The 25279-nt window shown below is 48.1% G+C and overlaps 1 protein-coding gene and 1 pseudogene across 1 annotated transcript; both read right to left on the bottom strand.

Moving 5' to 3' along the window:
* Positions 1-25279, bottom strand: part of LOC141094356 (uncharacterized) — a 118830-nt pseudogene that overhangs the window by 93117 nt on the left and 434 nt on the right.
* Positions 9991-25201, bottom strand: LOC141093942 (oocyte zinc finger protein XlCOF8.4-like). The gene is made up of 4 exons (XM_073579622.1): positions 25069-25201; positions 24888-24985; positions 24599-24689; positions 9991-11295 (listed from the first exon to the last, which is right to left on the bottom strand). Exons 1-4 carry the CDS (start codon positions 25199-25201, stop codon positions 10958-10960), a joined length of 660 nt encoding a protein of 219 aa, XP_073435723.1. The 3' UTR covers positions 9991-10957.

Genomic DNA, 25279 nt, shown 5'->3' with positions numbered 1-25279 from the left:
TCTCCCCCGATACCGTCCGCATCTCCCGGTTTTTGGTTTCACCTACTGGGAGACCAGGCTCGCCTTTTAACGAGTCTGAGACCTGTGCTGCTGTCGGACACAGGCTGGTGGATCGGAGGGTTCAGGGAGGGGGGGCCCTAGGGGGGGGTAATGTTAGGAATCTGGGCCATTCTATGCTTATGCAGCAACCCAGATTCTCACATTTGTCTCCAGAGGCTAAGTCCTTTTTCCCTGCTTCTGAGCATGCTCACGGGACTAGCTTTCACTGGAGTTCAGGAGTCAGGTGCTCAGGTCCTGCTCCTGATTTGATTGGTTACGTTCGGGACTCTGGAGATTTCCAGCAGGTCCCGTACGCTATAAAAAGTGCGCATGGCCACTCCGCCAGTTGCAGCAGCCAGCGTCCTGCTTCGCGTCTGCTATATCGCGCTTGCAGCCCGCTTTTGGCGTTCGCAGTTGCGACGCCGTGCACACGCCTACCTACGGTAAGTCCATTCGGGTGTAGTGCTGTTCTTAACTACTCCGGCTTTGGCTACGGCACGTGTGCTGCTGAGTGTCTGTGAGGCTAATACAGACACAGCGTTTTTTGAATTTGTGTTTTGGGTACAGCTCTGTGAGTTTTAACAGAGTTTGCTTTTGTGCACCAGGTTCAGTTCTTCCTGTGCACATTACCGTCCTGGTGCTCTGCCTTTTCAGCAGCGGTTATTACACCTGCCGCACGGTGGACCCCGGACGGCGAACACGTTTATTTATATTTTTTAAGCGTGTTCCGCCGCCGTAACAACATCGTTAATACGAGTCAAAACTTCAAAAGGCCCAATGTAGCGGGGTCCCAGTTTATGTGAAGGGACCTTTAGACGAATGAACTTAGACGATAGCCAAACCCTATCCCCCGGATGATATGGCGGGGCATCCAAGCGCCTTTTCTCAGCGTGTCTCTTTATCATGTCACGTGCTAACTCGAGAGCGGCCTTGGTCTCCTGCCAGATCCTGGAGAAATCCCCAGATTGAAGATCAGCCGCCGGTACACCCGAGGCAGGAGGAACCGGTAAAGGTACACCCGGGTGTTGCCCGTGGTCGACAAAAAAAAGAAACTTGCCAGACGATTCGCTGATATGACTATTGTAGGCGAATTCAGCCCATGGGAGTAAGTCAGACCAGTCGTTCTGGTGGGCATTAGAAAAGTGCCGGAGATAGTTTACCAGATTCTGGTTAGTCCGCTCCGCTTGACCATTGGACTGTGGATGGTAAGATGAGGAGAAGTCGAGTGTGACATCCATAGACCGGCATAGGGCTCTCCAAAATCGAGAGGTGAATTGGACTCCTCTGTCCAAAACGATATGTTGGGGCAATCCGTGAAGACGGAAGATGTGATGAATGAAAAGTTTCGCCAGATCGGGTGCAGAAGGTAACCCTGGGAGAGGGATGAAATGTGCCATCTTCGAGAACCTGTCTACCACCACAAGGATGACAGTACAATCCGCAGACTTGGGTAGATTGGTAATAAAATCCATTGCAACGTGTTGCCAAGGAGCTGAGGGGACTGGAAGTGGATGAAGGAGACCGGAAGGCAGCTGCCTGGGCACCTTGTTTTTGGCACAGGACGGACAGGAGGCAACAAAATCTCGGACATCCCGGAGATGAGTCGGCCACCAGTAGTAACGGGACACAAGGACAAGTGTCTTCTTAAATCCGACATGACCAGCAAGTTTGGAAGTATGCCCCCAGCGCAAGACCCGTCTTCGATTCCTCTCGGGCACCAAAGTCTTACCCGAAGGTGACGACACTAAGGAGAGCGATGCCACCGTGATGAACCTGGATGGCTCCAAGATGTGCATGGGTTCCTCCTCCATATCTGCTGAGAGAAAGGACCTGGACAGAGCGTCGGCTTTAAGATTCTTGTTGCCGGGACGAAAGTGCAGATCAAAATCAAATCGGCCGAAGAACAGGGACCACCGGGCCTGCCGAGGGTTGAGTCTCTGTGCCGATCGAATGAAAGCCAGGTTCTTATGGTCCGTGTAAATCGTAAATGGATGGACCGCTCCCTCCAGTAAATACCTCCACTCCTCCAGAGCTAACTTAATGGTGAGCAGTTCTCTGTCTCCAGTAGAATAGTTTCGTTCCGAAGTAGAGAAGGTTTTGGAAAAAAACCCACACGTAACGAGCCTACCGGAGGGAGATTTCTGAGATAGAACTGCACTGGCCCCAGTCGCGGAAGCATCGACCTCGAGGATAAAAAGGTTTGTTGGCCTCTGGGCGATGGAACATGGGTGCCGAGGCGAAGGCTTGTTTCAGAGACAAGAAGACATTCTCGGCTTCGGAGGACCAGACATGAGGATTGGCTCCCTTACGGATCAAAGAGGAAATAGGACCAGTCAAGGTGGAAAAATGAGGAATGAACTGCTGGTAGTAATTTGCGAAACCAAGTAATCGCTGAATGGCTTTCATGCCATGAGGTCGTGGCCAGTTGAGCACGCAGATAGTTTCTCCGGGTCCATGCGCAAGCCAGAGTCAGAGATGATGTAACCTAAGAACGGAAGGGAGGTCTGTTCGAAGGCGCATTTCTCCAACTTAGCATACAGTCGATTCTCTCTCAGGCGTGACAGTACTTGTCGGACATTCCTCCTGTGGGTAGGCAGGTCAGGAGAGAAGACGAGGATATCGTCCAGATATACTACCACACAGGAGTACAAAAGGTCTTGGAAAATGTCGTTTACAAATTCCTGGAATACCGTGGGAGCATTGCACAAACCGAAGGGCATGACGAGATACTCGTAGTGGCCATCCCTGGTGTTGAAAGCGGTCTTCCATTCATCTCCGGAGCGAATACGGACGAGGTTGTAGGCTCCACGGAGGTCCAGTTTGGTAAAGATTCGTGCCCCTCGCAGCCGATCAAATAACTCAGGAATGAGAGGAAGTGGGTACTTGTTCTTGATAGTGATTTCATTAAGACCCTGATAGTCGATACAAGGACGAAGAGACCCATCTTTCTTCTTGACAAAAAAGAAACCTGCTCCGGCGGGTGAAGATGACTTCCGGATAAAGCCTCTTGCCAAGCTCTTTTGAACGTACTCTGTCATGGCTGGTGATTCGAGAGGATTCAGAGGATAGCTTCGCCCCCGGGGCGGAGTTGAACCTGGGACCAGATCGATCGAGCAATCATATGGCCGGTGCGGGTGGAGAGTCTCTGCCTCCTTTTTGCTGAAAACGTTGGCAAAAGCCCAATAAGCCGAGGGCAGACCCGTGGGGCCCGAGGCAGGTAGCATAGTTTTGAGAGGCTGTACCGGACGAAGGCACTTAGTCTGGCTGGACTGACCCCAGCGAAGAATGTCTCCGGATCGCAAATCCAGGGTAGGTTCGTGTATTCTTAGCCAAGAAAGACCTAGAAGCAAGGTGTGTGATAACGAAGGCAATACGAAGAAGGCTATCTTCTCTCGGTGCAAGATCCCGACCTGTAACTCCACCTCTTCGGTGACCAGGGTAACGGTCTCATGCAGGGGAACACCGTCGACTGAAGCTAACTGCTGGGGAGACTCCAAGGACCTGACAGGTATCTGCAATCTTTTCACCGCCTCGAGTTGGATGAAATTCCCGGCAGCGCCAGAATCAATGTAGGCTACCTCGGAAAAACGCTTAGAACCCAGAACAAACAAAACAGAAAGGGTCAAGGGTAGAGAGGTATCACTGACACCACCTAGGGAGGCCTCTCTTACCTGTCCTAGGCGGAGGCGTTTCCCGGCCTCACCGGACAGGAACGCAGGAGATGGGAGGCGTTGCCACAATAGAGACAAAGACCATGTGTAAATCTCTCCTGGCGACGCTGTTCCGCTGGTCTGAGTCGGTCCACCTGCATTGGCTCTGGTGCAGACGCCGCGGAGGAGGGTCGCGGACGAGGAGGGCTGCGTGTAGTAGAGGAGAAGCGAGAAGGTCTTCTCTCCCTGGCGGCTTCGAGGGAGTGCTCCTGAAAACGCAGATCGATTCGTGTTGCCAGAGAGATGAGGTCCTCCAAAGACGTAGGTGTGTCTCTCCCAGCCAACTCGTCTTTAATCCGAGCAGACAAACCGCGCCAAAAAGCCCCTACCAGGGCCTCGTTGTTCCATCCAAGCTAGGATGACAACGTGCGGAACTGGATGGCGTACTGTCCCACAGAGAGAGTACCCTGGCGGAGGTTAAATAAGGACTCAGCGGTTGAGACCAGGCAGCCGGGCTCATCGAAGACTTTACGAAAATTCTCCAAGAAGGTCGCAAGCTGGGAGACGATCGGATCGTCACGTTCCCACAAGGGGTTTACCCAGGCTAGTGCCTCGCCCTCCAAATGGGATATCATAAAGGCTACTTTGGCCCGGTCGGTGGGATACTGCAGAGGCGACAATTCAAAATGTAGCTGGCATTGGTTAAGGAACCCCTGACACAGCTTGGGGTCACCGCTATAACGCGGGGGTTTTGCCAACCGAGGGGGACAGATGCGAAACTGCCGCCTGGACTGGGGCTGCCGCTGCGGTCTGAAGAGCTAGCAGGCGGTTATCTACTGAGGCCATATAATTCAAAATATGGGCCTGAGTGTCGCGCTGCTGGGCGAGCTCCTGCTGGAGACCGGTGATCTGAGAGGCAGTCCCCAGATCGGAGGGTTGTAAAGCGGATAGACGGGACTCCATGGTCTTGAGGAACGACATGATCCTCGGCTGGTTTTCTCGAAGGAACAAAAGTTCCTTTTGGGTCGGGGTCGGGGTACCAGCGGGATCCAGGGCCAGGTGATTCTGTGAGACTTTGGTATTACTCCGGGAGTGGACCCGCTGGACCCTGACAACGAACCTCCCACGGGCGAGCTGACCAGGTGGACCACCCCCTATACAGGGAGTGTTTGGGGCAGGCCCGCGGGTAACTATCACCACGGCAGCTGGTACCCAGGGAGAGGGCCTCGGTGACCCGACGGAACACAAGAGAGATCGGCAGGTAATCGCCCTAGGAGAGGAACACGGCAGGCGGACAGATCAGGGACACGGGTGGAACGACAGGCAGCAGACGCGGACTGGATGGATACACAGCTGGGATACCAGGACGGGGCGGAACAGAGCCTCGGAACTCCGGATCCTAAGAAAGAGAACAGCGGAGAGGCACTATTAGCTGAGGACAGGTTGGGAGCAGGGGTGCGAACAGAGACAAAGGGGCCAGGATCACAAGCAGGGCTCGAGCGATCACCAGGCACCATCAGGAGGAAGAGACGGCCTGATATAGGGCATCTGATCAAGGACTTCCGGGTCACGACCCTAGCTGGCGCAGGCTGAGGAGGGCGCGTGCGCTCAAAGGGAATGGAGGGTGCGCACTCTCCAGACTTCAGTGTGGACGCGCGCCCGTCGAGGTGCAGGAAGCCGGGCAGGGGCGCACGCCTGTTTGGAGCAGAGGATACCGGGCAGGAGCGAGTGCAGGGTAAGAGTAACGGGAGAGCCGTGGTGAGGACCGGGGCAGGCGAGACTGCGGCGTGCAAGCCGCCAGGGACCGGGATGGCAGCAGCAGGGGAGCCGGAACCAGTGGGGGCCGCGGCGGGACCTGCGGCCGCGGTGTGACACCCTGGACACCAGCATCCCCAAGACTAACACTTATTTTTAGTCTGCATTACAATCACAGCTACACCTGTGACTGCAATGCACTCTCATGGCCTCCATACGCATCCTGGGGAGAATACACAACGACCCCTATCTGTGACACTGGTCACTGCCTCACAACACACAACTGTAAAGTAGGTGGGCTGTCATCGCTGCAGAAATGACAAACATGTGGACGCTAAATATGGTTTAGACACACTGTGGTGATCAGAAAGGAGGGGACATTTGGATTTGGGAGCGCAGAATTTGCTTTTCTTTTGGGAGGTGAGGAGCCATAGGGCTTTTCCAGAGCCTTTGTGCTACCAGTATCGTGGAAGCCACCTATATTTCCATTGACAGTTGATGGACCCGAGTGGCAACTTGCTTTTTTTTTTATTGATTTAAAGCTTTTGTAGGGAACATTTTCCATAACATTTGAGCCGACGCTCTTCCCTGATCACTTACATTGGGGTTTACATCTAAAAATCTAAGTGACAGGATTCAGATGAGACCTCCAAGTTATTCACTATAATGCGGCAGCAGAGTTACTCTAGAATCAGTTTGGAGATGTTCTTTTCAGAGGTGCACAAAACTGTGGTTGACTGAGCTTTTATGCATGCCTAGAAAGATAGACATAGGAAGCCACATGGCATCCACAGTGACTCCATCCGCCTCATTACAGTGGGTACAGAAATTTTTCAGACCCCTTTAAATTTTTCACTCTGTTTCATTGCAGCCATTTGGTAAATTCAAAAAAGTACATTTTCTCATTAATGTACACTCTGCACCCCATCTTAACTGACAAAAAACAGAAATGTAGAAATTTTGGCAAATTTATTAAAAGAGAAAAACTGAAATATCACATGGTCATAAGTATTCAGACCCTTTGCTTGGACACTCATATTTAAGTCACATGCTGTCCATTTCCTTGTGATCCTCCTTGAAATGGTTCTACTCCTTCTTTGGAGTGCAGCTGTGTGTAATTAAATTGATAGGACTTGATTTGCAAGACACACACCTCTCTATATAAGACCTCACAGCTCACAGTGCTTGTAAGACCAAATAAGAATCAGGAGGTCAAAGGAACTGGCCAAGGAGCTCAGAGACAAAATTGTGGCAAGGCACAGATATGGCCAAGGTTAGGCTGGTTTCACATTTGCGTTTTTTTTCTCGGTATTTTAGCGCTAAATAGCGCATGCGTTTTTTTTCCCTATACTTTGCATGGGATGCGCTTATGTGCGCATACACATGCGTTTGTACGCGTTTTTCCGCGCATGCGTTTTTTTGCGGTATGCGCTCGGGCGCACAAAATGCAACCTGTTGCATTTTTTGGGCGTCCGACTTGCCTCAAAAAAACGCATGCGCGCGCAATGCGTTTTTTTACAGCAAGACACCCATTATAAGTCTATGGTGAGCATATGTGCGCATTGGCATGCTTTGTATGCGTTTTTTTGCACATGCGTTTTTTTTACCATTAGTTTAGACAATGGAATTTAGGGGTTTGGGTTAGAGTTAGGGTTAGTTAAGGGGGTTTAGGGTTAGGGTTAGGGATAGGGTTAGGGTCAGGGTCAGGGTTAGGGTTAGGATCAGGGTATGGTTTGGTTAAGGGTTAGGGTTAGGGTCAGGGTCAAGGTTAGGGTTAGGGTTAGGGTATGGTTTGGTTAAGGGTTAGGGTCAGGGTTAGGGTTAGGGTTAGGGTTAGGGTATGGTTTGGTTAAGGGTTAGGGTTAGGGTCAGGGTTAGGGTTAGGGTTAGGGTTAGGGTCAGGGTTAGGGTATGGTTTGGTTAAGGATTAGGGTTAGGGTCAGGGTTAGGGTTAGGGTCAGGGTTAGGGTTAGGGTTAGGGTATGGTTTGGTTAAGGGTTAGGGTTAGGGTCAGGGTCAAGGTTAGGGTTAGGATCAGGGTATGGTTTGGTTAAGGGTTTGCGTTAGGGTCAGGGTTAGGGATAGGGTCAGCGTTAGGGTCAGGGTTAGGGTTAGGGTCAGGGTTAGGGTTAGGGTATGGTTTGGTTAAGGGTTAGGGTTAGGGTCAGGGTTAGGGTTAGGGTTAGGGTCAGGGTTAGGGTTAGGGTTAGGGTCAGGGTTAGGGTTAGGGTTAGTAAAGTCATGGTTTGGGTTAGTGTGAGGGGCCACCTAATGTTTGGAAAAAACGCAAACGCGGTAAAAACGCACTAAAAACGCATACAAACGCATAAAAACGCTGCGTTTTTTTCATGCATGCTCATAAAAATGCTTGAAAAAAACGCAGCAGTTGTATGCTTTTGTATGCGTTTTTTCAATGCGTTTTTTTGCGGGAAAAACGCGCTGCAAAAAAAAGCAAGTGTGAAACTAGCCTTATAAAAAGAATTTCTACAGTACTCAAGGTTCCTAAGATCACAGTGGCCTTGACCTAAACCCAATTTAACATCTTTGGAGAGACCTGAAAATGGCTGTCCACCAACGTTCATCATCCAACCTGACGGAACAGGATAGGATCTACAAGGAAGAATGGCAGAAGATCCCCAAATCCAGGTGTGAAAAACTTGTTGCATCATTCCCAAGAAGACTGCACTAGCGCAAAAGGTGCATCACTCAATACTGAGCAAAGGGTCTGAAAACTTATGACCATGTGATATTTCAGTTTTTGTTTGTTAATCATCCCACCGAATACATGCTCTCCTTTGGCATTGGGCATAATACTACTCAGACAACACAGGGTAAAGGTAAAACAGTGTATCAATACTTTATTGAACCACAAAACAGGCAAATAACATATAGAACAGTCCCAGAAAAATACCCAAGATTGTAATTTTACACTGAGTCTCACATTTCCACTGACACGTCGGGATAAGAGCACCTGTGAATTCAGAGCTTCCAGGGCCGACTACCCCACCCGTGGAATGCACAGGAGGAGGTAGCAATAAGCCTAGGAAGCTGAAAGTCCATTGAAATACAAGGCCAGGTGACCGGAGGGTCACATCCTGGCTTCTCCAAACATCTCCATGGATCCAGTTGACAGGTGGGTGCCAATTCTGGCTTTCCCAAATGTATCCATGGGGTTCTGGTGATCAGTCAGTCCAAATACTGACTACCCCAAACATACCTATAGTACAGTGATGGTCAATGGGGCAGATCGTTATTCTTTCAGCTGGGGCCATGGTCCCCTAAGCAGGCATCTTGCAAAATGTCAAATCTGTTTCCCTCGTGATGGAACCATGATGTTGCAGCTATCCTGTAGAGTGTTCCTGGCTGTGGTTTTGTAAAGACTCTCTGGTTCTTTGGATCTCTTGGCTGTCTGGATGTATATTGTTATAGGCATAGTCCACTTATATAGCTCACAACTGTTGTCATTCAAACCAGCATCCAGAGGTCAAGAGGAAGATGTGATGAGGTTACCTCGCATTTTTTGACTAAATTAATTTGCATAGTTTAAATCCTCTGTTTTCCAAGTCAACAAGCCACAGGACCCACACAACGGTCATTCAACAGATTAAGTAAAAATCCAGTGTTCAATTACCCTACATCACTGTATTCTAAAGATAGACAATAAGTTGTAGGAGATGATATAAGAGGCAAACATTAGCTATTCAAAATTATCAAAAATCAATGTTTAAAGACTAATATGACAACAGTGTATGGTTCTTGACCAACTGAAAAACAAACACATAAATTAAAAACTCAACATATAGATAATAGTCTATTCCTCCTGGCTTACAGGAAATAGACGTGTGGATAATTCAGATAGAATGCTGTGTCCTCACACCAGATTTATATTTTTTTTATGTTTGGCTGCTGTCACACACAGACGCTTTTTACTGCAAAAACTGCATCACTATATTGGAGAGATATAATTTTTACATAGTTTTGCTGGCAGAGTCATGTGAGGACTTGTTTTTTGCAGGACGAGTTGACGTTTACTGGTATAATATTCAAACACATGACATTTTTGATCGCTTTTATTTCGATTTTTGGGAGGCAGAATGAACAAAAAAAAGTAACTCCTATTATTTAGTTTTTTTATGCTGTTCTACATATAGTAAAATTGATACGGCAGTTTTATTCTTCGGGTCAGTACGATTACAGCAATACCTCATATATTTTTTCATGTTTTTAGTGCTTTTACACAATAAAAACTTTTATTAAAAAAAGAATCGCTTTATTATTGGAGCCATAACTTTTTTATTTTTCTGCTGACGGACCCTTATGACAACTTGTTTTTTTAATCGAGTAGTTTTCCACTTTTTATTCATCAATATGATGATAAAGCATAGTTTTTTGCCCTTTTTTGTTTGTTTTCACGTTGTTCACTGAAGGGGACAGTTTTATAGGTCTGGTCATTCCAGAAGGGGCGATACCAAAGATGTGTACTTTTTATTTTGTTTTAAACATAAATAATTGTATTTATTGGAGAAAAATTATTAATCTCTTTTGTTATTTATTTTGTGATTTAAACATTTTTTTTTCTTTACAATTTATTAACTTTTTAAAACTTTTTTACATTGTCCCCGGATGCGAGATCAACTGTATAATGACAGATCGCTGATCTGGCTGATCACAGCGCCCTATCTATATGGCAGTTTGTGGGAACACAGCTCCTGTGGCGCCTTATATATATGGCGCAAGTCGGGAATGGGTAAAATAACTCGGTCTATGAATGGATGGATGAGCCAAGTTGCGCCCTTTCAAACACTTATCTCTTCCTACACAGACAATAGGAGATATTCCTTCTTCTACAGACTATTTGCTATGCTCCTCTAAGGCTACTTTCACACCTCCGGTTTTAGTGATCCGGCGCCTTGCGGTGAAAAGCCGTAGTGTCGGAAGCAGACACCGGATGTGAGTGTACGGCCGGATACGGTGTCGTGAAGATTTAAAGGAGCCAGAGCGCAAAGAGGGCAACAGACACAGACAGGTATGATGAGAGAGAGAGAGCGATCACCTATGGGGTTAAAAGAAAACGTGCCCGGGCATGTGCAGTGCTGAAAACCGTTCCGGCGCTGTGAAAAAACGTTACAGGGAACGTTTTTTGCACACGCCGGACGGCGCATTTTTCTCGTTTCCGGCAGAAACCTGACACGCCGCATGGCCATCCGGCATGATGCGGCGATAATGACAGTCAATGAGGAAAAAAACGGATCCGGTGCCATCTGGTGCCGGATCAGGTTTTTTACATTTTTGCCGCATCGTGCCGGATTCCAGAAAACGGATGTGTGAAAGTAGCCTAAGCTGAGAATTCAGGAGCTGAGGTGCCAGGATTGACACCTACCTCCAGCAAAAGCCCCTTTGTGCTTACAATACTGGTATATCCAGTTTCACCCTTTTGACAACTAAATGGAACTCTACTGCCTGATTGATTTCAATTATTGATTATTTATTTCCTTCACACTCTACATGAGTTTTTAGATGATGAAGAAGATTCCCAGGAATAATATTTCCCACATTCTGATCATAAAAAATGGCTTTTCTCCTGTGTGAATTCTCTCATGTGTAAGCAATAGAGAATTATGTTTAAAATATTTCCCACATTCTGAACAGGAAAATGGTTTCTTCTCTGTGGGAATTATTTGAGGCTCAACATCACTTTTGCAGCTTTCATTTTGCTTAACAGTCGGTGATGAATCCAAATAGGTGACTGATTGAAAAGGCTCCGATGATTGATTTTTGCTCTGAAGGGCTGGAGGTATAGCTGGAATAATGACATGCTTTTCATAGGTATCTGGTTTGACACCACAGTCACCTGCCAAGAATAAAACTGATTTTATTATTTCTCATGACCGCATATGGCGACTTCAGTTTTACCTTCTCCTCGATACCTCACCGCCTCCTATCATCCCCCTCTTTCCTTTCTCCTGAGAATAAGACACGGTACAATTTAAATTCTTTGGATAATTTTGGCCACAGCGGCCAATTTTATTAACAAACATTAACAATAAACATTAAATAATTCAAAATTATGAGGGGAGGGTTCTTGGAGCTAGAAAGATCTGGCTATAAACTTATTTCCACCATGTTACCCCCAGCCGTCCAGCCCAGCTCGAGGGCACCGTAACTCCCCTTCTGGGAGACCAACCACCATAGCTCCCGAGGTAAAACCCCGTCCAGAGCCCATACCCAAAAGCCAGATCCCCCATACCATTTTAAACTGTCGGGAATGTTACTTCCGAATCCTTCCCCGACCAATCACCGTCAACTCCAAGAACCCCACCCCCCGCCCCACAGCCACTGTGACAACAGCAACAACGACGCCTCGTATAGACCCTGACAAGAATCTATATACCGATCACCTTTTTCTTTTTTTTTTTTTTTAAAACGTACATCCCCTAGCAGCCCCCAACATGCTACCCAAAACAGGGAGGGTGGGTGGGACTTCTCTCCTCTGCTCCTGGCTGGTGAGTGCGGTTTTTCCCGCACTTTTTCCCTAATACAGGCTGCCCCCACCTTAAACCCCTCCCCCGGCTCCCGTCCCGGCCAACCATTTCAAACTGGCACAACACTAGTTCAAACTTCCCGCCCATAGCAGTCATGGGGGGCTTCCCCTAGGCTGTGCCCTTCCCCAGCCCCCTTCTTGACCGCATATGGCGACTTCAGTTTTACCTTCTCCTCGATACCTCACCGCCTCCTATCATCCCCCTCTTTCCTTTCTCCTGAGAATAAGACACGGTACAATTTAAATTCTTTGGATAATTTTGGCCACAGCGGCCAATTTTATTAACAAACATTAACAATAAACATTAAATAATTCAAAATTATGAGGGGAGGGTTCTTGGAGCTAGAAAGATCTGGCTATAAACTTATTTCCACCATGTTACCCCCAGCCGTCCAGCCCAGCTCGAGGGCACCATAACTCCCCTTCTGGGAGACCAACCACCATAGCTCCCGAGGTAAAACCCCGTCCAGAGCCCATACCCAAAAGCCAGATCCCCCATACCATTTTAAACTGTCGGGAATGTTACTTCCGAATCCTTCCCCGACCAATCACCGTCAACTCCAAGAACCCCACCCCCCGCCAACCACGAACAGCCCTGACCACCTCAGGCTCGTGAGTGCCCCAAAACCACCAAGGCCCTCTCGATCCCCTCCTGTATTGACAGTGCCCATAAATCAATACCAATAGAATTTAAATGAACCCCATCGGCCAACCAAAAATTACCGGCACCTGTCTCCAATTCAAAGTGACGAACACTAATGCCCCCATTCCTGGACACAAACGCCGACACCGCGCGATTCAATTTCACCCTAGCCCTGTTAATCCCTTTCAACGATCTCGCTTGCCTCCACCTCTGTCTGGGTACCACATCTGACCATACCGTCACCAATCGGAACGTATGTCCCTAATTAGTTCTCTCACCGGCCTGACCCCTAAATCATTGCCCCCCACATGGAAAACAATAATGTCGGGGGTTCTATCCAAGCGAGCGGACTTGGTTAACTCCAGGAGCACCCTGCTCCATACCATTCCTCGGAAACCCAACCAACGGACCAGCACCTGCTCCCTCCCAAAGCCCAATTGCCTACCATCTGGCCTCACGTCGGCTCGTAGCGCACCCCAATAAACGTAAGAGTATCCGAATATCCAGGCAAGAAAGGGGTCGCCACCTGGAAAAAACACAACAGAATATAGGAAAAACACATCGAGGACATGCAAACCACGCAGCTAACGCCGAACATACAGTAAATACCGATCCGACTGCCAACTGCCAATTCTCCTAATCGCATCAGCCCCCAACCCAAGGCTGTCCGCTTCGGTCGCAGCACCAATTCTAAATGAATGAGACCCATACATGTCCTGGGGAAGGCCCAACTCTACCAATCCCTTCTTCAAAACCGCAATGAACTGGAACCGAGACAAATAGGTGCCGTCCGCATGGCACAAGAGAGGACCCGTCCTACCCGCCCATACGCCCCAATATGCTTCCAAACAGCCACGAGGGCACATTAATGCCCCATCAACTCGCCCCAAAACTACCCGTCTGCCCCTACCCTGTTGATCAGTTTTTGAACGCCGAATCCAAAAAACAATGCCCCCCGCCCAAAATTCCACATCTTCTGCCAACACCCCTCCCGCCGAAACCCTGCTGCCTGACACCACCTCGCCAATGCGCATTGCCCCAAAAAAGGCCAAAGAAAAAGCCAGCCGAAACAGGGCCAACTCAAAAACTGACGTGCAAATACCCCCAAGGACTCTGCCTAAGCCTTCCAACGTACTAAACGAAATAGGCCTTCGTTTGTCCCCGGCTTTGTTACCCCTCCGAAACCCTTTTAACGCCTGACTCACTAAGAAGCAACCCGCTACAAACTTGTTTACCTTAGCAGCAGACCAACCGCTGTCAGCTGCCTTCCCAATTAAAAACAATACCGCCAACATCCTATCCTCATCACTTTCGACCCCACCCCACTCTGCCAACCAACTCTGCCATACTCGCCACGAAGAATCGTAGGCCGACCACGTCTGCTGCGATAAGGATTCCCGAATCAGTCTTCCTGCTCTTCCGTAATCACCTTCCACAGAAAGGAAGGGCATTCCACGCCTGTGGCATCCGCTCCTGGCGCCAATTCTCGAAAACGGCCCCACTGAAAACGAGACAAAGAGTCTGCTATTGAATTCGTAACCCCGGGCACATGCACTGCAGAAATCCCTGCGTTCAAATCCAGACAGCGAAGAACCAAAACCCTAACCAATCTAACTACGGGGGGAGAGGAGGCCGACAAACTGTTAATGACCGCTACAACACTCGCGTTGTCGCAATGAAAGCGCACTCTCCTATTTTCGAACATGGGACCCTACACCAAAACAGCTACCACGATAGGAAACAGCTCCAATAGTGCCAAGTTTTTGGTAAGGCCCAACAACTTCCACGCCTGAGGCCACCGCCCCACACTCCACCTACCCTTACAGTAGGCGCCGTAACCAAAGCCGCCTGCTGCATCCGTAAATATTTCAAAATCAAAATTGCTCAATGTCTCCTCCTGCATCAGCGACCGCCCATTGTAATTCCGCAAAAACCGCTGCCAAACCATCAAATCGTCCCTATGCTCCTTCGTCAAGCGAACGTAATGGTGCGGAGCCTTCACTCCCGCCGTCGCGCTAGCCAAACGACGAGAAAAAATTCGACCCATAGGCATGATCCTGCAGGCAAAGTTCAATCTCCCCAATAGGGATTGTAATTCCTTGAGGGTCACTTTGCGCAACTTCGAAATCCTGTCTACCTCCTGTTTCAACAATGCCAACTTGTCCTCTGGTAACCGACACTCCATCCTCTCCGAATCGACAACTATGCCCAAAAAACTTATAACAGCCTTAGGGCCTTCCGTCTTCTCAGATGCCAGCGGCACCCCAAAATGCTCCGCCACCCAAACCATGCCTGCCAACACGTTCCTACACAACGGCGAATCCGGGGGGCCAATAAAAAGAAAATCATCCAGATAATGAATGATCGACTGCATTCCTGTAACATCCCTTACCACCCACTCCAGAAAAGTGCTAAACGTCTCAAACAAGGAACAAGAAATTGCGCAACCCATCGGCAAACACCTATCGAGGTAGAAATTCCCCCTCCAAAAACATCCCAGCAGCGGGATACTATCTGCATGAACCGGTAGTAACCGAAAAGCGGACTCAATGTCTGTCTTTGCCAACAAAGCCCCTGACCCATAACGTCGCACCCACTTAACCGCCGTATCAAAAGAGGTATACTCCACAGAACACAACTCCCTATCGATACCGTCATTAACTGACAAGCCTTTTGGATAAGACAAATGCTGAATCAAACGAAACTTATTCGGCTCCCTCTTAGGCACAACCCCCAACGGGGAAACAATCACGCCCGCAACAGGAGCCGTGGGGAACGGACCGGCCATCCTGCCCAAATCCACTTCCTTTTTTAACTTCTCATCTACTACCTCCGCATGCATTATTGCCGACCGCAAATTTTTAACAGAAAAAGGAACCACATGGCCAGGAGGTGGAATCCTGAAACCGTCAACAAAACCATTCAAAAGCACGCTGGCCTCTGCCCGAGCCGGGTACCTACTTAGAAAGGGGGCCATCTCTTGAACCCTCACCGGGCTCTCCCCCTTGACCGGCACCCACATTTGGCTTTCCTTTCCCTTTCTTAAAACATTTGGAAGCGCCGTGTGAGCTACCGTTGCAGTGGGAGCACACGTGCTTGAACTTGCAGCCCGCCCCGTACTTGCACTGCCCGTCATTAAATTGCCAGCACGCTCCCGACTTCTCTCTTCCTCCCTGGGTTGCCTGAGCACTGCTACCCTGACCTGCTTGCTGACTGCTGCTGCCCCCGCTCCCGTGAAAGGACTGCCCATACCTCACTGGGGCCATCACCTTCAGCCACAGCCCGATATCCTTTTGATCCCACTTTATCTCCGGCCGTACCGCCTTCCTCTGCCTAAACTGCTCGTCGTATCGCAGCCACGCCTGGCCCCCATAAATACGATGCGCCTCCCCGATAGCATCTAAATAACAAAAAAGGCCAGAACAATTATCCGGAGACTTCTCCCCATGACACTAGCCAAAATAGCGAATGCCTGCATCCAATTCACAAAAGTCTGCGGGATCAGACGCCACCTCCTCTTTTGTTCCTCCTCTTTTTTACTATCGTCCTTCTTCCCCTTATCCAGGTTAAACTTTTCCAACGGCAGCAATGAAAATATCTCCACATACTCGTCCCACCAAATCTTCTCCTTCACTTCTTTCTTTAAATGGGCCCCCAGCGGCCCCTCAAAGCACACATAAACCTCTCCCTTAGCCCTATCGTCCAGTTTTATCCTATCCCCCTTATCCGTTTCCGTCTGCACTGAAACAGATACTCCTGCCGCAGCTCCTTCATCGCATTCTACCGCGCGTAACACGTCACCACCCGACTCTGTGCCCGAACCGCGACTCACTATCCATGCCCCCGCTGGGGACGGAGCTGCCTCCCCAATTACCCCCCCCTCCAGTCTCCTCAATATTTGCGACATGTTCACCAAAATGTCCCTTAGCCCCGGCACCTCAGCCCCGCTAGGCCCACTATGCCCCATCCGCTCCCTACCATCTCCCTGCCTGCCCCCATCATCCTGCAATACAGCCCCTGCGGGCGACAAACACGACATGGAGCCATACTCACATAGCTGCGCGGGTGCTGTGTCCCCGCCAGCTGGAAATCCGGAATCCTGACGTCCTCGATGATCCTGATGCAGGCACCGCTGCTCCAGGCCCGCGCCCCTGGCCTCCTCGTCACCGGGGGGACCCGAGCATGCGATACCCGCCGCTCCCGAGAACTCCCCCTTGAGCGGGACCCGTGACAGTCCCTGGACCCATGCCCGACTGGCCGGTCCGTAGCACCCTCCGGGCGACTCCCGGATAAATGCCCCCAGGTGCCTGGTGCCTCGTCTGCTGGATAGGGGCCAGGCAGGGCGACCGCGCTAAGTCGCCTCCCGCCCGTCGACCGGTCCGGGCTACAAGTGCTGCTGGGACCAGGCAGGGCATCCCCGCTGAGCCCCCTCCTGTCCGCCGATCGGTCGGGGCTCCACATGCTGCTGGGACCAGGCAGGGCGTCCTCGTGCTGCCCCCTCCCGACCGCCGCTCTCACGCTATGGACTGCAATGGGGGAAGGCAGGGCGGCAGCATCCGGCACCCTCCCGCCCGCCTCACCTCCGGTCCTTCTGCTGACGGTGGGGCCAGGCAGGGCGCTGCCGCAACGCCCCCTCCTGCCCGCCGCGCCACGTCTGGTGCCCTGGCTGGCAGACGCCCCCGAGCGGTCCTCATCCCCGGGGGCGCCCTCGATCCTGCCTCCCGCCGCTGTGTTGCCCGGCGCCGGCCGGCGCCGGCCTCGCCGCTGTGAGGGCCTGCCGCGGACTTCACACTCCCCCCTGCTGCGCGACTCTTCGGCTCCTGCCCGCGACGTCACTTCCGGTCCGGCCTGCTGTTCCTGTCCTGCTCCCCCACGCTTGCCGCCCGTGCTGACCGGCTGGCTGGGCGGATTCCTGCCGGGACGGGCGCAGGGAGGGGATGCAGCCCCAACTGTTGCGCCACCCGCAGGGTCCCTGGAGGGGCTCCGCAGCCGCCGCCTGCTGCGCGCTGACACCTCCGGTGACAGCCTTTCGGGGGGACGGGTCCTCCTTCCACGCCGGCTGGTTCCCTGCTCCGCAGCGCTGAGGAGGGAGGAAAGCTGGGTCTGTAGCCATCCTCCCCTCCTGGACCTGGCCACATCCTGCAGTCTGGCGAAAAGTTGCTGCTCGTCGTCCATCGATTCAGGTGGGACTTCTCTCCTCTGCTCCTGGCTGGTGAGTGCGGTTTTTCCCGCACTTTTTCCCTAATACAGGCTGCCCCCACCTTAAACCCCTCCCCCGGCCCCCGTCCCGGCCAACCATTTCAAACTGGCACAACACTAGTTCAAACTTCCCGCCCATAGCAGTCATGGGGAGCTTCCCCTAGGCTGTGCCCTTCTCCAGCCCCCTTCTTTATCAATGCCTTATATTTTATATATTTTCTATATACATAATTCTATACAACTCAAAGTATAATGAAACTATGACCTAAGACAGTGGTGAGCCACCTGTTCACAAATCCCATGGTACTGAACCTCTAAAGTACAATCGACAAACATAATACACAAACACAGAAAAGTTTGAAGCAATAAAGAGAGGATTAAAAATAAGCTTTATTACATTACATTCTATAGCAACAGATAAAAATATACACCATAAAAACATGTGAGATTCTTAAAGGCGTATTTCCATCTCTGATCATCCATCCCCATATGTAGTATGTGTAATAATAATATTAGGAAATATGAAGTATAGTTCTTCTGACTCGCTATGTTGCTCACCCCATGTGCAGAGCATTGCATTAGCTTAGGTATCCATGGTTACTACCACCGATACAGTGACTGTTAGTTACTAGTGGTCATAACCATGGATACCTAAGCTACTGCAATGCCCTGGACATGGGGTAAGCGACATAGAGAATCAGGAAAACTATACCACATTTCTAACTGGAGGTATTTGCTATTATTATTACACCTACTATATTTTGGGATAGGAAATGGAAATTAAAGTACCCCCTTAAGGCCTCCTTTACACGTCAGTGTGTCCGATACATGTGGTGACATTCTTCATACGTATCGGAGATACTTAAACACGTAGACCCATTCAAGTGAATGGATCTGCGCACAGGTTAGTGTGTTTCCACGGACCATGTGTCTTTGGGCAAGGCACGCTGACATGACTGTTTTTTAGCAGCAGAATGGGCCACAAAATTTCTTGCACACATGCACACTAATGACACATGGATGACAGGCGTGTGCCATCAGTGTGACACGTAATGGCACCTGGGAATCAGCGGTACTGTTCGTGCTGATCCCTGGCTCCAGTTGTTTGAAACAGCTCACATCAATGTACCCTGTTCTGTCTGTCATCATCACAAGCAGTAGACAATGTTGAGAGTTGTATTTGGCCCCCGCTGTCTACATAGAGAAAAATTAAGTATAAAATAAAAAAAAATCACATTATACTCACCTTAACACCTAATCCAGTGAAGCCATTGTCCCATGTAAAGAAATAAAAATGAAAAAAACAACAATATCCATCACCTAGAATACCAACAAAAATAATGGAAGTGTAGACCACAATTTCAAAATAGACATTAAATATGATTAAAACCAACTTTTATTTGGTCATATAAAAATACATACTCATAGTATAAATCACAAAAAAATAGAGATACATGGTGCACAATATAACCACTAGCAAGGGTATCACAATGGATAAATACAGGGAAAAATGTGACTTAGTATAGTATTGCTAGAGTGCACAGGAAATATGCCTACACAAAATATGCACTAATTGACATCATGCGATTTATTTATGACACCTGTGCACCACTCATGGATGTAGCAATTAATAATATAGTCCCCAGAAACTATGATAAACATCTAACCTATGTTTCCAAAAGGGCTAGTAAAAGAAACTGCCTGAAATGTATGTTTAGTATGGATTACAAGCTGAAGGTTCATAGGACAACTGCTTAGGGGCAAAAAATAAGCAGATTTAGAGTTGATTATCAACAAAATATTTATATCTCTTTCTTAAAGTGCTATGTGCAAAGTGCAAAAGATATAAATGATATAAATGTCAATGATGTTTAATTATATGTAAATTACCCAGTGGCGATGTACAAATAGTCATCCACAGAGTCAATCTCCAACTATAGTAAAGCATGTCCCTATGTGAGAATGCCCATCATCGCAGTAAAGAACCAGCACATAAAATAAGCATGGCAGCTTAATGTGAATACCTGACCTGTTAGTGGCAGCAGTTTGGGGAACTATACAAAGGGCAGTGCTATTTATCTGGCGGAGACTGTGCATCTCTACTGGTTCTTTATTAGCTCATTCAACCTTTATCCACCCCCAATTCCTCAAGATGGTTGGACCATCATTGTAAATAAGCCCCTATGCCTTGTGTCACTCCTGCCACATTGTAGATTGTGAGCTCTTACAGGCAGAGTCGTCAATATCTTTGCCTAAATTATTGTATTATCATTAACTTTGTTATGACTGTTGTATATGAACTGTTGAATAGTAAATTGCTGCGGAATATGTTGGTGCTATATAAATAAAGTTTATTATTATTATGAGCAAATGTCGCACAGAAGGATTACGGCATTGGTAGCTTGATTATTTCAACTTTGGACAGGTGAGAGATTCTGTTGTCTTTTATTTTTGTTTGTTTACAGGCGACAATGGCTTCAGGGGATTAGGTGTTAACAGATTGTACCCATTACCGTGAAAAAAGAGTTCTGATTTAGGTCCAGAAAAGTAGGACTAATATCATGAACGTGTCATGTGATTTTCATGCGAGTACAATCCGATTTTTCACACCTAGCATCCGATTGACATCCGAATGCCATGTAATTGCTATTTAATTGCAATACGATTCTATCATAAACTTTGACATAGAGAATTACTCTGTCATTTACACATTTTTCCAAGGAAATATACTTCAATATACACCCACATATACTGTATATTGATGAAAAGCCAGCAATTCATCTGCCGCATACAGAAGAATTGCAGCGTGACGCGACAGATAATAATGGTTATTTTAATGGTGGACCCCCTGATAAATGACGTAGGGTCACCCTATAATTAATAACCAGTAAAGGATAGGAAGACAGCTGATATTATTAGCCTGGGAAGGGCCATGTATATTGGACCCATCCTAGACTAAAAACATCAGCTCTCAGCCACTCCAGAAAAAGCTCATCCACAGGATGCACCAAATCTTGCCCTTAATCTCGCTCTTCTCACTTGCCCTGGTGCAGTGGCAATTGGGTTGATGATTTGGGGGGGTTGAAAGCACCTTTGTATTGTCAGGTGACATCAAGCCCAGAGGTTAGTAAAGGAGAGGTGCCTATAAGGGTATATTTCCACGGTCAGGAAACGCTGCAGATTGGACACTGCGTACAGCCACCGCATCCAATCCGAAGAGGCCAGATGTTTCAGCATAGTGGAGGGGATTTTATGAAATACCATCTCTACTATGCGTGCACACAGATGGCATTCCTGCGTATACGCACATGTGGAGCATCTTTCTAGACCGCAGCATGTCTATTTATCTTCTAGAGACGCACAGTCTCCGTCAGATAAATAGCACCGCCCTATGTATAGGATGCGGTGATTCTGCATTTGTTCAATGAACACATGCAGAATCACCGCACGTACAAAAGGGAGCAGTGCTTTCGGCAGAGCAGCATCCAAAGCGCTGCCAATACGCCACGTGGCAACATACACTAAGACGTCCCCATTACTAACCCCATAGTCAAATTGTATATAAAAAACACTTTTGCATTTGTAAATACACACCGAGAATTAAGTCCTTTAATTGAAAGAATGACACAGACTCCTTTAGCAAACCTAAATTAAACCATACTCACGTCATCGCCCAGTCCGCTGAAGTCAATGTCCCCTGTAACAGAATTAAAATAACAACCATATTCCTCACCTGGTCGCCAAGAAGATAATAATCCATTTCTCCCGCGTCGCAGCTAGCTCTGCTACATCCAGACTGCATTGTTGCATGATGCGACTGAACAGCATGCCATCCAACAGAGAAACTGAGCTGCACGTGCTTTTAAAAAATGTGGTGCCCAAAACTGGACACAATATTCCAGATGAGGTCTCAGCTCAGTGTCTCATAGTGAACTCCTTTCACCTCACTGACGTCACAGTGAGCGTGAGAAAGTTCTCAGGCTCGCAGTGCCAACAGAAAGGGCCTGGGAATTCAGAGCCAATGAACTCAGTTCAACTCATTAACATCAGTGCGTGCACCATTAGAACTCTTCCCACGGCGATATCGCTGATGTTAGTGAGTTGAACTGAGTTCATTGGTTGTGAAGTCACAGTACCTTTCTGACAGCAACGTGAGCACGCTCCTGGTGACATCAGTGAGGTGAAAAGAGTTCACCACGAGACACCGAGCAGAGCAAGCACGCACAGCTCAGTGTTTTTGTTCAGTGGCAGCCTGCCATGTAGATGTAGCAGAGCTAAACTAGTCATGGGACAAATGGATTATTATCTTCTCGGCAGTCAGGTGAGGAATATTGTTATTTTAATTGTTACAGGAGACATTGCCGTCAGTGGACTGGGCAATGGTGTGACTATGGTTTATTTTAGATTAATTAAAAGAGGTCGGTGTCATTCTTTCAATTAAAGACTATTTTCTTGGTGTGTGTTTTTTAATTCAATTTGACTATGGGGTTAGTAATGGGGGTGTCTTATTGATGCCTCTCCATTACTTATCTCTGGGCTTATCACCTGGCAATACAAATGTGACATCAATCCCTCCATCACCCCACTTGCCACCGCACCAAGGCAAGTGAGAAGGGCGAGGCTAAGTGCCAGAATTGGTGCATCTTATATATGCCCCATTTATGGAGTGGCTGAGAGCTGATGTTTTTAGTCTGAAATGGAGCCAAAGTCCATGGTCCCTTTGTAGGCCATTAATATCAGCCCACACCTCTCTGCCAAGCATTTGCTGGTTTTTAATTATAGGGAGACTGTACATCATTTTTGTGAAGGGATTCCCATTTTATTAACCTGGAAAGGCCAAGTATACAGCTGTGAACTGATATTAATATCCTAGGAAGCACCATGTGCATTACCCCTTTCCCAGGCTATAAACATCTGCCCACAGCTGTCCGCTTTCCCTCTGCTGGTTAATAAATTGTCGGTGGACCCCACGCCAGTTTTATTCAGAAACTAATTTAGTAACTAATAAAATGCATGTAGGGTAAGCTGCACACACACTGTACTAATTTTGTATGTGACTGACATCTTTATATCTATTAATATTATTATTATTATTTATTTATATGGCACCATTGATTCCATGATGTTGTACATGAGAAGGGGTTACATACAAATTACAGATATCACTTACAGTAAACAAACTAACAATGACAGACTGATATAGAGGGGAGAGGACCCGGCCCTTTCAGGCTTACATTCTACAGGATGGTGGGGAAGGAGACAGTAGGTCGGGGGGTTGCAGCAGTTCTGCTGTTGGTTGAGGCGATATCTCCGGTAGTGGTGAGGAGGTAGCGGGATCATTGCCGGCTGCAAGCTTTCTTGAAGAGGTAGGTTTTCAGGTTCCATCTGAAGGATCCGAATGTGGTTGATAGTTGGATACGTTGGGGCAAAGAAATTTCAGAGGATGGGGGATATTCGGGAGAAGTCTTGGAGGCGGTTGGGTGAGGAGCGAATAAGTGTGGAGGAGAGAATGAGGTCTTGGGAGTTCAATTCTATTGGGTCACGCTGTGATTTTACAGTATGCGGTAGATGAATTGTCGGCTTTTTCAAAAGGACAAGGGTATGTAAAATACGGACGGCATCCGTATGGTCAGAGTGCCGTGCGATTTTTTTCTCGCACCCATTGATTTGCATTGGCAAGTTTCGTCCAAGATACAAGGACAGTCGCAGCATGCTCATAGAATAACACTGATCAGAGTGCGGTCTGATTTTTTTATCAGATTACACTCGTGCATTTTCCTCGCAGATGAGTATGAGCCCTGAATGTGACTATAATGTGATTTTTTATTTTATTCTTAATTTTACTCTATGTAGACAGCAGGCTCTGAATACAACTCTCAACATTGTCCCCTGCCCCGGCTGATCGCTGGCAGAGCAGAGGACAGTGACGTGAGCTGTCTTCAACACCTGGCACAGGGGATCAGCGCAAACAGTACCGCTGATTCACAGGCGTCGGTACGTGTGATACTGGTGCGGCACATGGTTGCCACAAGTATGAAACACAGACACATATCTCTGGGCCAGACAAAATTGTTGGCAATTTGCCAAAATTTGCTTTCGGCCATGACTGTATCTATAATGTAGTGTTGGATGCATCCTTCTGTCCGAAGCAGGTATAGACTGAGCTTGCACAGTGTGGCCATAGTCAGAAGGACGCATCCAATGTTAATAGAGGTGACAGGGACGACGATGAGGAAGGAGGAGGAGTGGGGCGCTGGAGATTGCGATAGGCGTAGGCGCTGACCGAATGCGTGAGGACTCACCGTGAGCTCCGGCGAGGCTGGTAGAGGAGTGTTGGGCCGGAGTCAGCCCCTGTACATGACGCGATCTCCGGCACTATTTTATTGAAGACAAATTCACAGTGTCTTAAACAAAATGGCGCCGAATAGCACAGTATGACCATGCGCTGACTTTGACACAATTTTATTTAAATATTTAACACGCAGCAGGGGAAAGTTTTTTTGTTTTTTGCTTGTATAGAACAACAGCAGCGCATGTACCAGGACCATTTTATTTTTCTTTAAATTCTGTGGAAACATGGTTGAAAAGCAATGTCTGACTTTCATTTGTTCATTTTCAAAGAGATTTGAATTATTACTTTTGTCAGATTCAAGCTATTGCTGTGACCATTCAGGGTTTTTCTTTCATTATACGAGGTCACCGACAATTTTGACCACGTGTGTAATTACAGTAGAATCTGTGACTTCTCTGCATTTAGTGGTTACTACTCACCTGGGTAGTCATCTGTAGGAATCTCCTCTTTACACCGCTCATCACCCCTCACATATGTCTCTGTAGTATTAATATGGGTCAGATCTTCACCCTGAAACAAATATTGTAAAAGTCACAGACAGATGGAGAAGTCCCATCTATGATCAGCTCTAATCCTGCCATCTCCACCGCTCTCATTACACAAGTATAAAACATATAATACTGGTGGATAAAACAAGACTGAGCACAAGACCTTCACAGCCGCCTACACATCATAGGGGAGATCTCATGACACCTTCTCTCCATCTACCTGATGATCCTGAGGAACATTGGGATCTTCTTGTTTACAGTCCTGTGGAAGAAGAGGACGGGGACATCTCTCTGGTGTTGTCCTCTTACTGGATAGATCTGGAGGAAACACATACTGGGACTGAATTCATTCTTTACATACAGATAATTATAGGCCGTGTGTATTTAGTCCTGTCTATTACCTGGTGATGTGAGGGGCTGGGGAACCTCCATCATGACGTCCTTGTACACATCTTTGTGTCCTTCTAAATACTCCCACTCCTCCATGGAGAAATAGACGGAGACATCCTGACACCTTATAGGAACCTGACACATACAATGATACCGTCATCCCCCCATGCCCTTCATAGTGTTACTGTATAATATCCCAGCATTCCCAGCAGTGTCACCTCT

The sequence above is a fragment of the Dendrobates tinctorius genome, unplaced genomic scaffold (genome assembly GCF_039654945.1).
Source record: "Dendrobates tinctorius isolate UK_male_01 unplaced genomic scaffold, ASM3965494v1 ptg000063l, whole genome shotgun sequence".
NCBI classification, from domain to species: Eukaryota; Metazoa; Chordata; class Amphibia; order Anura; family Dendrobatidae; genus Dendrobates; species Dendrobates tinctorius.
This window is presented reverse-complemented; position numbering and strand designations above follow the sequence as displayed.

Excerpts from the sequence above, each read along its gene's own strand:
- LOC141093942 (XM_073579622.1), bottom strand. The coding sequence starts at position 25,201 with ATGTGTCAGGTTCCTATAAGGTGTCAGGATGTCTCCGTCTATTTCTCC. Across the intron at positions 24,986-25,068 it reads CCAGCCCCTCACATCACCAG|ATCTATCCAGTAAGAGGACA; the intron begins GTAATAGACAGG and ends TGTTTCCTCCAG. Across the intron at positions 11,296-24,598 it reads TCCTACAGATGACTACCCAG|GTGACTGTGGTGTCAAACCA; the intron begins GTGAGTAGTAAC and ends TATTCTTGGCAG.